General features: G+C 38.9%; 1 protein-coding gene across 10 annotated transcripts in view; it reads left to right on the top strand.

Annotated features, from left to right (window-relative positions):
• ZRANB3 (zinc finger RANBP2-type containing 3) overlaps positions 1–15,012 on the top strand; it is a 317,061-nt gene that overhangs the window by 121,887 nt on the left and 180,162 nt on the right. For 9 of the 10 annotated variants that reach the window (XM_007964848.3, XM_007964840.3, XM_007964841.3 and 6 more), the window contains one exon: positions 8,577–8,595. The exons of the other annotated variant lie outside the window; for it this stretch is intronic. In XM_007964848.3, coding sequence (XP_007963039.3) covers positions 8,577–8,595 — 19 coding nt within the window. The remainder of the gene's footprint in view (positions 1–8,576; positions 8,596–15,012) is intronic. 10 annotated transcript variants of the gene reach the window in all.

Genomic DNA, 15,012 nt, shown 5'->3' with positions numbered 1-15,012 from the left:
CGTACCAAGATCTTTCTCATTCAAAAGCATGTTATTGGCATTCCTTACAAACAGCACTCAAACAACAACACAGTTATAAGTGAACAACATAGAATACTAAGCAATACTAAATATTTTTAGTAACAATACTAGACATTTTTCATTTTTGTCATCATATTGTGAGTTAAAGTGCCTAAAGAGAATCTGCTGTCTAACCTTGTATGCCCCTCCCTTAAGAGTATAAGTAGCATGCCTGTAAAAAGACAATGTAAAAAGAAACCCTCCAGTTTATATGTGTTCACCCTTATTCCTTCCAGGGTGCAGCTTAGTGAGTCTTACTCTAAACCTTGAGCCTGTGATCTTATTTCCTATAACATTGTTCATGTTTTAAAAACCTGTGAATTTTTGTCAGTGGCGTACTTAATATGTTACCACCCATTGAATGTACACTTTAATACTATCTGAGGTTGCAGTTTTAAAACACTGTATTTCTGATCTATAATTCAAATATGCTTATAAATAAATAGACTTCTAGAAGGATACATAAGAAAGTAGGTCCAGAGGTTGCTTCTGGGAAGGTGCCTGGGGAGCTGGGAGACCTGGTGACAGGGTGAAGAGAAATGTTTCACTGTATATTCTATTGTGCCTTTTTACTGTTGGTCAGTGTATATGTATGGCCATTCAAGTAAATCAGTGAAATGTCTTTGAAAACCTGTATCTTCTCCAGAATCATCGTCTAACCTAGGCATAGTCCATTTGCAAATCATACAAGTATGACAAGCCAAAGATGTAACAAGTGCACCGAACATGGTGTGATTAGGTGGTTGTCATCACTTAGGGAAAATACTTTAATTAGTTGGATAGGTATATGAAAACCAGTTTACACAGAAATCCAAGGAGAACTGATCAGTAAAAAAAAAAAAAAGTGACAAAAGAAATGGTTTTTGTTTGTTCAAAGGAGGTAGAAAAAAAGAGTAAGGGCAAAAAAATGCAATGAAATGTGCAGCACAAGGCTTGATACCTTTAACAGTGGAAGTCAAGAGTCAGAAGCTAGTAGATAAAATTAAGAACAGGCATGTAGGGTCAGGTGTGGTGGCTCACGCCTGTAATCCCAGCACTTTGGGAGGCTGAGGCCGGTGGATCATGAGGTCAGGAGATTGAGACCATCCTGGCTAACACGGTGAAACCCCGTCTCTACTAAAAATACAAAAAACAAAAATACAAAAAAAAATATACAAAAAATTAGCCAGGTGTGGTGGCGGGCACCTGTAGTCCCAGCTACTTGGGAGGCTGAGGCAGGAGAATGGCATGAACCCGGGAGGCAGAGCTTGCAGTGAGCCGAGATCGCGCCACTGCACTCCAGCCTGGGCGACAGAGAGAGACTCCATCTCAAAAAAATAAATTAAAAATAAAAATAAAAATAAAAGAACAGGCATGTAAAATGGGGAGAGCAAATGGACATGATCCTTATTGCTGCAATTTTCCAAATATATGAAATTCATAAATGTGCAAGATATGGAGAAACAGCCACTTTTGCTACATGTGCAGACAGTGACCCTAAGTATGTGTCTCCTCCGTGTATATGTTTCAGGGGAGGAGTGGTAAGAGAAAGGGTTATATGGTAACTTCCAGCATTCCTCTTGATCTAGGGCTATAAAAGCAGCAGAATGCTATTATCTTATTGAAAGCGCAGCAAACAGGACATTTCCAGAATGGAAAGCAGGCATGGAAGCCCACTGTATCCCTAGCATGTGTTCACAGTTACCAATGGAAACAATGGTTACTTTTAGTAGCCCTCCTGCTAAAATAACTTAAATTAGAAATGGGTTCTTGGCTGAAGAAATTAAGCAAAATTTCTGGTTAAAAAGTTTTAAGAAGAGGAGGAGCTACATGAGCATGTTCAAATGCCATCTTTAACTATAATAGAAATCTTTCATATTTCTTCAACAGGATACACCCATGCTAAAGTGAAAATAAAAGATTTTTCTTTTCCTTTTCTTTCCTTTTTTTTTTTTTTTTTTTTTTTTTGAGACAGGGTCTGGCTCTGTTGCCCAACCCGAAGTGCAGTGGTACGATCATGCCTCACTGTAGATTAAACCTCCTGGGCTCAAGGAGTTCTCCTACCTCAGTCTCCCAGGTAGCTGGGGCTAGAGGCACACACCACTACACTTGCCTAGTTTTTTATTTTTATTTTTAGTGGAGAGGAGGTCTTGCTATGTTGCCCAGGCTTGTCTCAAATTGGTACACTAAAGTGATCCTCCCACCTCAGCTTACCAAAGTGCTGGGGTTGTAGTCATGAGCCACCTTGTCCAGTCTCTCGGTTTTGTTGGTTTGTTTTTGTTTGTTTGTTTTTTTAGATGCAGTCTCACTCTGTTTCCTATACTGGAACACAGTAGCATGATAATAATAGCTCACTACAGACTCAACCTCCTGGGCTCAAGGGATCCTCCTGCCTCAGCATCCCGAGTAGCTGAGACTACGGGCGTGGATAACACAGCTGGCAAATATTTTTTAATTTTAAATTTTTTCTTTTTTGTTTTTGTGGGTACAGAGTAAGTGTATATATTTATGGGGTACATGAGCTATTTTGATATAGGCATACAATATATAATAAGCAGATGTATCACCTCAGGCATTTATTATGTTACAAACAATCCAATTATACTCTTTTAATTATTTTTAAATGTACAATTAAATTATTATTGACTATAGTCACCCCATTGTGCTATCAAATACTAGATATTATTCATTCTATTTTTATTTACCCATTAACCATCCCGACTTTCCCCCAACCTCACCACTACCCTTCCCAGCCTCTAATAATCATCATTCTATTCTCTATCTCCATGAGTTCAATTGTCTTAATTTTGGGTTCCCACACATAAGTGAGAATGCAAAGTTTGTCTTTCTGTGCCTGGCTTATTTCACGTAATATAATGATCTCTAGTTCCACCCATGTTGTTGCAAATGATAGGATCTCATTCTTTTTTATGGTGAATAGTACTCCATTGTGTATATGTACCACATTTATCTTTTCATCTGTTGATGGACATATAGGTTGTTTCCAAATCTTGGCTGTTGTGAATAGTGCTGCAATAAACATGGGAGTACAGATATCTTTTGGTATACTAATTTCCTTCCCTTTGGGTATATACCTAGCAGTAGGATTGCTGGATCAGATAGAAGCTCTATTTTTAGTTTTTGTGAGGAACCTCCAAATTGTTCTCCATAGTGGCTATACTATTTTACATTCCCACCAGCAGTGTACAAGTGTTCCCTTTTCTCTATATCCTTGTCAGCATTTGTTGTTGCCTTTCATTTTAACTGGAGTGAGATGATATCTCATTATAGTTTTGATTTGCATTTCTCTGATGATCAGTGATGTTGAGCACATTTTCATATAACTGTTTGCCCTTTGTCTTCCTTTGAAAAATACCATCTTTTGTCCATTTAAAAAATTGGATTATTAGATTTTTTTCCTGAAGAGTTGTTTGAGCTTCTTCTTTATTCTGGTTATTAATCTCTTGTTAGATGGATAGTTTGCAAATATTTTCTCCCATTCTGTGGGTTGTCTCTTTACTTTGTGGATTGTTTCCTTTTGTGTGCAGAAGCATTTTAACTTGATATGATCCCATTTGTCCATTTTATTTAGTTGCCTGTGTTTGTGGGATATTACTCAAGAAACCTTTGCCCAGCCAGGCACCGTGGTTCACCCCTGTAATCCCAGCACTTTGGGAGGCCGAGGCAGGTGGATCATTTGAGGTCAGGAGTTTGAGATCAGCCTGGCCAAAATGGTGAAACCGTGTCTCTACTAAAAATACAAAAATTATCCGGGTGTGGTGGTGTGCACCTGTAGTCCTAGCTACTCGGGAGGCTGAGACATGAGAATCACTTGAACATGGGAGGCAGGGGTTGTAGTGAGCCAAGATTGCACCCCTGCACTCCAGCCTGGGTGACAGAGTGAAACTGTGTCTCAAAAAAAAAAAAAAAAGAAAGAAGAAAAAAAAGAAACTTTTGCCCATTCTTGTGTCCTGGAGCATCACTTCAGTGTTTCCTGATTTGAGGTCTTAGATTTAAGTCTTTAATCCATTTTGATTTGATTTTTGTTTATGGTGAGAGATAGGGGTCTGATTTAATTCTTCTGCATGTGAATATCCAGTTTTCCAGCACCATTTATTGAAGAGACTGAACTTTCTCCCAGTATATGTTTTTGACAGCTTTGTCCAAAATGAGTTCACTGTACATGTATGGATTTGTTTCTGGGTTCTCTATTCTGTTCCTTTGGTCTGTGTGTCTGTATTTATGCTAGTACCTTGCTGGTGACAGTAGCTCTGTAGTACAATTTGAAGTCAGGTAATGTGATTCCTCCAGTTTTGTTCTTTTTGCTCAGGATGGCTTTGGCTATTCTGGGTCTTTTGTGGTTCCATATAAATTTTAGAGTTGTGTTTTCTGTTTCTGTGAAGAGTGTACTTTTTTTTTTTTTGGTAGAGACAGGGTCATGCTGTGTTGTCCAGGCTGATCTCAGTCCTCCATTCAAGCAATCCTGCCTCAGCCTCCCAAAGCACTGGGATTATGGACATAAGCCACTACACGCAGCTTAGGATCTTTTACATAACTGGACATTCCTTCTCATTCTCTTTTGCTGGATTCTTCCCCTCTCTTGACCTCTCGTTGTAGTTCTCCAAGGCTTTTTTTGCCTTGTGGTAAAAAAACACAATGTAAAATTTACTACCTTAACCATTTTAATTTTACAGTATAGTAGTGTTGACTATACCTTATTATGTTTTTTCCTCTATATAAGCTCCCCTTTTCCTCTTCCCTTGTCTCTATACTCTTCCTTCCTAGGTGATCACAGCTAGTCCCTCGACTAAAATATCATCTATTTTGCTTTAGAGTAATTTCAGCTTCCCATCTCCTTACCTCCCTTCAGTTTTGCATATTCAGATTTTTGGATTATGTCCCTTCTGTTTCTAGAGTCTTTATTTAGAGTATATGTGGTCCACTAAATTATCACATATCAAGCTTCATTGCTTACCAGATTCCCTTTCATTTTCTCCTATCTTGAATCTATGTTAAGATGTTTTTATTGTTTGGTTATTTCCTCAAGTATTTTTACTGAGATAGTTTGCTTTAGTGGTGTAATTTTGGTAATCTTGAATAGCCTCAAACATCTTTTTGCCATCCCGTAACCAATCGGGGATATCTCGGCTGAGTATAAGATTCATAACTTCTAAGCTGGGCACGGTGGCTCATGCCTGTAATCCCAGCACTTTGGGAGGCCAAGGCGGGCAGATCATGAGATCAGGAGTTTGAGACCAGCCTGGCCACTGTAGTGAAACCTGTCTCTACTAAAAAATATATATATATACAAAAATTAGCTGGGCATGGTGGCGGGCACCTATAATCCCAACTACTTGGGAGGCTGAGGCAGGAGAATCGCTTGAACCCAGGAGGCAGAGGTTTCATTGAGCCAAGATCATGCCATTGCACTGCAGCCAGGACAATAGAGTGAGACTCCATCTGAAAAAAAAAAGATTCATGACTTCTGCTGCTTTTTGTTTCAGTTAGTTTAGATCCTGTTGCATTGTATTCTAGCTTCTAGAGTTGACGATTAGTCCAGTACCCGTCCTAGTTTTCCCTTTATGGATAATTTTTCTTTCTTTCTGGACACTTATAAGATTTTTTCTTTATTTGTAAAATTAATGAATTTTACAAGGGTAAAATAGATACTTGTCTTTTCTCTTTAATCCATCCTGAAACTTGGTTTCCCTTTTCACTTATCCACCAAAAGCTAGCCCAGAGAAATTTCCCTTTATTATTTACTTAATCGTTACCTCTCCTCCATCTGGTGCTTTTTCTCTTTTTGAACACCTATATTTCGTAAAATAGGTCTTTTGGGACTATCTTCAAGTCTTTTTATTCCTTCAGCATTTCCATTTATTTAGCTTCCTGTTCTGTGCTTTGAGATAATCCATGTACTGCATCTTCCAGTCTCTTTATTTAGCTGTCAATAATGATCATCTTAAAAAAAAAAAAATCATGTTCTCGTTTTGCTTTGAAATCTATACATGAATCTTCCCAGAAAAAAAAAAAAATCATGTTTTTCCAAGTATTGCTTTTTAGTTTTCTAGTCTCTCGACTTGTTTACAAAGAATGTAATAAATTTTTTACTCTTACATATGTTTTAAATTTCCATTAAAGTATTTGAATTTTATTTTTTATAAAGATATTTACCGGGGCCCGGTGCAGTGGCTCATGCCTATAATCCCAGCAGTTTGGGAGGCCTAGATGGGTGGATCACATGAGTCCAGGAGTTCTAGACCAACCTGAACAACATAGTGAAACCCTGTCTCTACAAATAAAAAAATTAGCTGGGTGTGGTGGCACACACCTGTAGTCCCAGCTACTTTGGAGGCTGAGGTGGAAGGATCATTACAGGTCAAGACTGCAGTGAGCTGTGATCATGCCACTGCCCTCTAGCCTGAGTGACAAAGGGAGACTGTCTCAAAACAAAGAAACCAAAAAACATATTTGTTCGGTAAGCTGACCGAATAATGAAATTTTTTGAATAATGAAATTTCATTTTCATTTAACTGTAATGTATTCCTTGGTTATATATTTACTCCTAATGCTTATTTTTTTGTTGTTGTTGTTGTTTTTGAGATGGAATCTCACTCCGTTGCCCAAGCTGGAGTGCAGTGCCATGATCTTGGCTTATTACTGCACCCTCTGCCTCCCGGGTTCAAGCGTTTCTCTTGCCTCAGCCTCTCAAGTAGCTGGGACTATAGGGGTGCACCATCACACCTGGCTAATTTTTTATTTTTAGTACAGATGGGGTTTCACTGTGTTGGCCAGGCTGGTCTCGTACTCCTGACCTCAGGTGATCCACTCTCCTCGCCTTCCCAAAGTGCTGGGATTACAGGCATTAGGCACCGTGCCCGGCCATAATTTGTATTTTATATAGAGAAATCAATCTTATAAGATTATATAATGTCAAGACTACTGGGAATAAAGGAAGAATAAAATAGAAAAAGTAGGTTTTTTTCCTGCCTTTTTTTTTTTTTTTTTTTAGTTTTCTTTTGCTTTGTTTCAGAGATAGGGTCTCCCTCTGTTGTCCAGGCTGGAGTACAGTGGGACAATCACAGCTCAGTGTAGCTTCCAATTCCTGGCCTCAATCTATCCTCCCACCTCACCCTCCTGAGCCACTGGGATAACAGGCATGAGCCACTGTACCTGGCCTCTTGCCAATTTTTTAAATATTCCAGCACTTTTTTTAGGTTGTCTGGAAATATCCTCAGTTAAGGGATTGGTTTTCCCCCTTATCATATGTTTGCTGTCTCAAAGAAACACCCGGTAATCCTGACCATGCCTGCTATTCTTTCCCTTTGCCCTTTGTTTTTCTGCTACTTTATACTTGAGTTTATGCCCCATCCTCAATTATCATTGCATAGAATTTGTTTCTATAGGTTAATAAGGAAGAACTGAGAAAATAAAGTTTAGCAAAGTAATAGAAATAAAAACTCAGTGGCTGGGTGCAGTGGCTCACGCCTGGAATCCCAGCACTTTGGGTGGCTGAGGCGGGCAGATCATGAGGTCAGGAGATCAAGACCATCCTGGCTAACACGGTGAAACCCCGTCTCTACTAAAACTACAAAAAACTAGCCGGACGTGGTGGCAGGTGCTTGTAGTCCCAGCTACTTGGGAGTTTGAGGCAGGAGAATGGTGTGAACCCAGGAGGCAGAGCTTGCAGTGAGCGGAGATCACGCCACTGCACTCCAGCCTGGGTGACAGAGCAAGACTCTGTCTCAAAAAAAAAAGAAATAAAAACTCAGCTTAAAGGTAGGCTTAGCAGATATACTACAGCATATATAGTTATGTGTTTAACTTATGCTAATATGTAATTTCACACTTATTTTCTTACATTTTAATGCAGCATTCTTCTCTTTATAGAGAAGACCAATCTTAAGGTTTAAGGATGAGGAGGGTGGTCATTGGTACAATCACTTACCACTTTACTCACATTTTTGAAGGGTCATTGTAGCTATCTTCATGGGCAGGCTGTGGGAACAGCACATCTGAAGCTCTAACACTCCCACATAGCCATATGCCTTTGGCAGCTGGAGAGTCATATAAAATCAACCCTGACCCATGTTCTCATACTTACAAACACCTCTCTCTGGCTTACTACTTTAGTATTTATGAACTATTTTGTGGCAAGCTACTTAATCAGAACTTTAAAAATGGTTCACTTTGGCCAGGCACAGTTGCTCACGCCTGTAATCCCAGCACTTTGGGAGGCTGAGGTGGGCAAAACACGAGGTCAAGAGATCGATACCATCCTGAGCAACATGGTGAAACCCCATCTCTACTAAAAATACAAAAATTAGATGGGCGTGGTGGCACGCACCTGTAGCCCCAGGTACTCAGGAGGCTGAGGCAGGAGAATCACTTGAACCTGAGAGATGGAAATTGCAGTGAGCCGAGATCCCGCCACTGCACTCCAGCCTAGTAACACAGTGAGACTCCGTCTCAAAAAAAAAAAAAAAAAAAAAAAAAAGTTCACTTTGATAATTAATTTTTTTTTTTATTTTTTCCAGGTGTATGGTTGCTGATGAAGTAAGTGTTTCAATGGTTTTTATGTCTTTTATAAGATTACACAGCTAGTTTTTGGTGTCTATTTTCCATGTACTCTTTCTCCATACAACTATATGTCTATATATGGGAATGGGGGGAGAGAGAAAGATGGGAGGATGAGAAGGGAGGGGAGAGGGAATGAGAATGAATGAATGTGTGTGTTTGTGTGTGTGTGTGTTTGCAAGACATGCATCTGATACATATATTAATATTAACATTAGTGACCCCAAATTGTTATCTAGGATGCAGGAATGAGCTTTGAAATGCAGCCTGCCCAAAAAGCTTTTCTGTTATAATAGTACTTGCTTAAAAGCTAAAGGTTATTGTTACTTGTTTCCTATGAGTTTGAAACGTAGTGCTGAAATGGTATTTTATTATCACTCAACAGTTTGATACATTTAAATGGCATGTGCTTATATGTATCTCTATTTGTATTTTCTCTCTGAAATGGAGGCTTTTGTTACATGAACCATGATATTCTTTGTGTACATTCTCAGAGTAATATAAATCAATAAAGTTCTAATTTTTAACAACACTTTGAGAAATATGTTGCTTTTTCTCATTATATCTTTAAGAATAAGCAAAATGGCTGGGCTAGGTGGCAATGACTCTTTTTCTAACTATAACATCTAGTCTAAATAAATGCCTATTGAATGAATGAAGAGTTCAAACTAAAAACTTAGGTAATTATAAATCAGCATGAACTATGAACCCCTATATCCACATTTCTATATAGGACTCATGTTATTCCTTAAGGAAATCCTTGAATTCTCTATTCATGTTTTTCCTTAAAAAGAGACTACAGGCCGGGAATGGTGGCTCATGCCTATAATCCTAGCACTTTGGGAGGCTGAGGTGGGTGGATCACGAGGTCAAGAGATGGAAACCATCTTGACCAAAATGGTGAAACCCTTTCTCTACTAAAAATACAAAAATTAGCTGGGCGTGCTGGTGGGTGCCTGTAGTCTCAGCTACTCGGGAGGCTGAGGCAAGAGAATTGCTTGAACTCGGGAGGCGGAGGTTGCAGTGAGCCGAGATCATGCCATTGCACTCCAACCTGGGCTACAGAGCCAGATTCTGTCTTTTAAAAAAAAAAAAAAAAAAAAAAAGGGACTACTACAGAGATAAGCCATTGGTGGGAGTCTATATGTAAGCACAACTAAATCACAATTAATTGGGAGAATTTTTTGATGATTCCACTTCTATTTTTTAACAATTCAGTTTCCATTTCCTTCATTTCTAATGTATTTTGAAAAGTGTATGTTTTGCTGTTATTGTTTTTTTTTCCTTCTTTTTGAGACGGAGTCTCACTCTGTGCCCAAGCTGGAGGCAGTAGTGCGATCTCGGCTCACTGCAAGCTCTGCCTTCTGGGTTCACACCATTCTCCTGCCTCAGCCTCCCGAGTAGCTGGGACTACCGGCGCCCGCCACCACACCTTGCTAATTTTTTGTATTTTTAGTGTAGATGGGGTTTCACCATGTTAGCCAGGATGGTCTCAAACTCCTGTCCTCATGATCCACCCGCCTCTGCCTCCCAAAGTGTTGGGATTACAGGCATGAGCCACCATGCCCGGCCTGTAGTCTCTTTTTAAGGAAAAACATGAATAGAGAATTCAAGGATTTCCTTAAGGAATAACATGAGTCCTATATAGAAATGTGGATATAGGGGTTCATAGTTCATGCTGATTTATAATTACCTAATTTTTTAGTTTGAACTCTTCATTCATTCAATAGGCATTTATTTAGACTAGATGTTATAGTTAGAAAAAGAGTCATTGCCAGTGAAGAACTTAGCAATATAATTGGAGAAAGAAGACATAGACATTTGGAAAACAATAAACATACATTTTTCTTTTGAAACAGGATGAATTCTTTTGTTCTTTGTTTTCTGAGTCGGAGTCTCACTCTGTCGCCCAGACTAGAGTGCAGTGGTGCAATCTAGGCTCACTGCAAGTTTTGCGTCCCGGGTTCATGCCATTCTCTTGCCTTAGCCTCCCGAGTAGCTGGGACTACAGGTGCCCGCCACTACGCCCAGCTAATTTTTTGTAATTTTAATAGAGACAAGGTTTCACTGTGTTAGCCAGGATGGTCTCAATCTCCTGACCTCAGGTAATATGCCCGCCTCGGTCTCCCAAAGTGCTGGGATTATAGGCGTGAGCCACCGTGCCTGGCCTGAAACAGGATGAGCTCTAAACGGCTCTTCATAAATTAATTAATTTGAAAGTCCAAATGACTGAAAGAGACTTAAATGTTTTTAGTCCCTGAATATGTTTTCAACAAATAGAAATGTGAACTCATTCTCCAAAACCTTACGACTAGCCATAAGTATTTCCTCTTACATAATATACAGGTATAGAAAATATATGTCATATATGTATATGTATGTGTATAAATTTTTTTCCAAACAGACCAGTTTTATGTCCACAGAAAATATATTATAAAAGGTAACAAACAGTATCCTTTATGATTCCCACAAGTAAGTCATGGTGAAAAATCTTAGCAGTTATGGTACACCATTGGTACTTTGGTCCTCGCTTTGATGTTGTAGAAATTTAGATGGGCCTTAAATCTATGGAATTCAGCATGGATTGAGATAAACACTTGATCTGCACCATAACCCTTCTGATACGGTTTGGCTGTGTCCCCATACAAATCTCATCTTGAATTGTAGCTCCCATAATTCCCACGTGTGATGGGAGGGGTGACCCAGTGGAGGATAGTTGAATCATGGGGGTGGGTCTCTCCCGTGCTGTTCTCGTGGTAGTAAGTCTCATGAGATCTAATGGTTTTATAAATGGGAGTTCCCCTGCACACGCTGTCTTGCATGCTGCAGTATCAAAGATGTGACTTTGCTCCTCTTTTGCCTTCCACCATGATTGTGGAGCCTCCCTAGCCATGTGGTGGAACCATGAATTAAACCCCTTTCCTTGATAAATTACCCAGACTCGGGTGTGTCTTTATTGGCAGTGTGAGAACAGACTAATACACCTTCTTAACTCTTACATTCTCTAACAAACCATTATCCTCAGTTAACATCAGTTAACGAGTATGCAGAGTTCATGAACCCTTAGCCAGCAGGAGTCTTCCCATTGCACAAATCTCTTTTCCATTTCTTATTATTTACAATTACATAGCACTTTTCACATTTGACTGATTCACATGTTGTCATCTTCTTTCAAAACCTTCATACTTTTTAATTGAATAAATGTCAAAATCTGTTTAATATTTCCTCAGTACTTAAAAAAACTTCCACTTTTCTGTCCATCATAATTACTTAATTACTTCTCTCTTTTCACCAACATTTTTGAAGACCCGTTATTTTACACCTATTTGACTTGACAGGGTTTATGATGTTATATTTTATTAATGATGTTGATTAAGAAAAAATTCTGAACTTTATACATGAATATAAGAATCAGGCCATAGAAATGAACAGAATGGCATACAAGACTTAAGATCACAGCTCATAACCACTAATAATCTATTTAGTGGTAGGGTTGGAGTGCCATTTTTATGGAATCTTACCGTGTCAGTGTTGATGAAAGTTCATAAATTAAATGTGCTAAAGTAAAAAGAACTTGTATATATGTAAATTATATGAACTCTGGTTTAACCTTCATTCTATTTTCTAATATTGCTTTTCTTCTCTTGCTCTTATCATAAAGCAGTGGTAAAGCCAGAAAAGGAAGTACAATTTATAATTTGAAGGTCAACCACTTTTTGATTTGTAAATTAAAAATAGATTTTCATGTGATGACTGTTTGACTCATCAAACAGTGAAAAGCCTTGGGAGAGCAATTTTACATCTGTGTTATTGAACCTACTTTTTTGTAAACACTTGAATACCCACTTGAAGTATTGTGTAATGTAGCTGTCTGCTGTGATCTTTTCTCCCTAGCTTTAGAAACAAATGACGTCCTTCACTGGTATTATTCCACCTTCTCTCAGTATCTTTTCACTGTTACCTTTTTCTTTTCTTTTCTTTTCTTTTTTAATAAGACCTAGGGTACATGTGCACAACATGCAGGTTTGTTACATAGATATACATGTACCATGTTGGTTTGCTGCATCCATCAACTCGTCATTTACGTTAGGTATTTATCCTAATGCTATCCCTCCCCCAGCCCCGCACCCCCGACAGGCCCCAGTGTGTGATGTTCCCTGCCCTGTGTCCAAGTGTTCTCATTGTTCAGTTCCCACCTAAGAGTGAGAACATGTGGTGTTTGATTTTCTGTCTTTGAGATAGTTTGCTGAGAATGATGGTTTCCAGCTTTATCTATGTCTGTGCAAAGGACATGAATTCATCCTTTTTTATGGCTTCATAGCATTCCATGGTGTATATGTGTCACATTTTCTTAATCCAGCCTATCATTGATGGACATTTGGGTTGGTTATTGTGAATAGTGCCCCAATAAACATATATGTGCATGTGTCTTTATAGTAGCATGATTTATAATCCTTTGGATATATACCCACTAATGGGATCACTGGGTCAAATGGTATTTCTAGTTCTAGATCCTTCAGGAATAGCCACACTGTCTTCCACAATGGTTGAACTAGTTTACAGTCCCACCAACAGTGTAAAAGTGTTCCTATTTCTCTACATCCTCTCCAGCATGTGTTGTTTCCTGACTTTTTAATGACTGCCATTCTAACTGGCGTGAGATAGTATCTCACAGTGGTTTTGATTTGTATTTCTCTGATGAGCAGTGATGATGAGCATTTTTTCATGTGTCTGTTGGCTGCATAAATGTCTTCTTTTGAGAAGTATCCGTTCATATCCTTTGCCCACTTTTTAATGGGGTTGTTTGATTTTTTTCTTGTAAATTAGTTTGAGTTCTTTGTAGATTCTGGATATCAGCCCTTTGTCACATGGGTAGATTGCAAGAATTTTCTCCCATTCTGTAGGTTCCCTGTTCACTCAGATGATAGTTTCTTTTGCCATACAGAAGCTCTTTAGTTTAATTAGATCCCATTTGTCAATTTTGACTTTTGTTGCCATTGCTTTTGGTGTGTTAGTCATGAAGTCCTTGCCCATGCCTATGTCCTGAATGGTATTGCCTAGGTTTTCTTCTAGGGTTTTTTTTTTTTTTAATGTTGAAAATTATAAAACTTTATTGAAGGGCATAAAAGATATAAACAGACAGATATACCATGTTCATAAATACAAAGCCTTGGTATTATAAATAAGACCATTCTCCTCAAATTGATCTTATAAATTCAATGCAGTTATTTTCTTTTTTTATTATTATTATTTTTTTATTTTTATTTTTATTTTTTGAGACAGTCTCACTCTATCGCCCAGGCTGGAGTGCAGTGGCCGGATCTCAGCTTACTGCAAGCTCCACCTTCCAGGTTTACACCATTCTCCTGCCTCAGCCTCCCGAGTAGCTGGGACTACAGGCGCCCAGCTATTTTTTTGTATTTTTTAGTAGAGACGGGGTTTCACCGTGTTAGCCAGGATGGTTTTGATCTTCTGACCTCGTGATCCGCCCATCTCGTCCTCCCAAAGTGCTGGGATTACAGGCTTGAGCCACCGCGCCCGGCCGTTCTTTTTTTATTATTATTATGTTCTAGGGTGCATGTGCACAATGTGCAGGTTTGTTACATATGTATACCTGTGCCATGTTGGTGTACTGCACCCATTAACTCGTTATTTACATTAGGTATATCTCCTAATGCTATCCCTCCCCCCCCACACCACACGACAGGCCCCAGTGTGTGGTATTCCCCTTCCTGTGTCCAAGTGTTCTCATTGTTCATTTCCCACCTGAGTGAGAACTTGCGGTGTTTGGTTTTTGGTCCTTGCAATAGCTTGCTGAGAATGATGGTTTCCAGCTTTATCCATGTCCCTACAAAGGACATGAACTTATCCTTTTTTTATGGCTGCATAGTATTCCATGGTATATATGTGCCACATTTTCTTAATCCAGTCTATCATTGATGGACATTTGGGTTGGTTCCAAGTCTTTGCTATTGTGAATAATGTCGCAGTAAACATACGTGTGCATGTGTCTTTATAGCAGCATGATTTATAGTCCTTTGGGTATATACCCAGTAATGGAATGGCTGGGTCAGATGGTATTTCTAGTTCTAGATCCTTGAGGAATCACCACACTGTCTTCCACAATGGTTGAACTAGTTTACAGTCCCACCGATAGGTAAAAGTGTTCCTATTTCTTCTCCACATCCTCTCCAGCACCTGTTGTTTCCTGACTTTTTAATGATCGCTGTTCTAACTGGTGTGAGATGGTATCTCATTGTGGTTTTGATTTGCATTTCTCTGATGGCCAGTGATGATGAGCATTTTTTTCATTTTCTGTTGGCTGCATAAATGTCTTCTTTTGAGAAGTGTCTGTTTATATCCTTTGCCCACTTGTTGATGGGGTTGTTTTTTTTT

Source organism: Chlorocebus sabaeus, chromosome 10 (assembly GCF_047675955.1).
Source record: "Chlorocebus sabaeus isolate Y175 chromosome 10, mChlSab1.0.hap1, whole genome shotgun sequence".
Lineage (NCBI taxonomy): Eukaryota > Metazoa > Chordata > Mammalia > Primates > Cercopithecidae > Chlorocebus > Chlorocebus sabaeus.
This window is presented reverse-complemented; position numbering and strand designations above follow the sequence as displayed.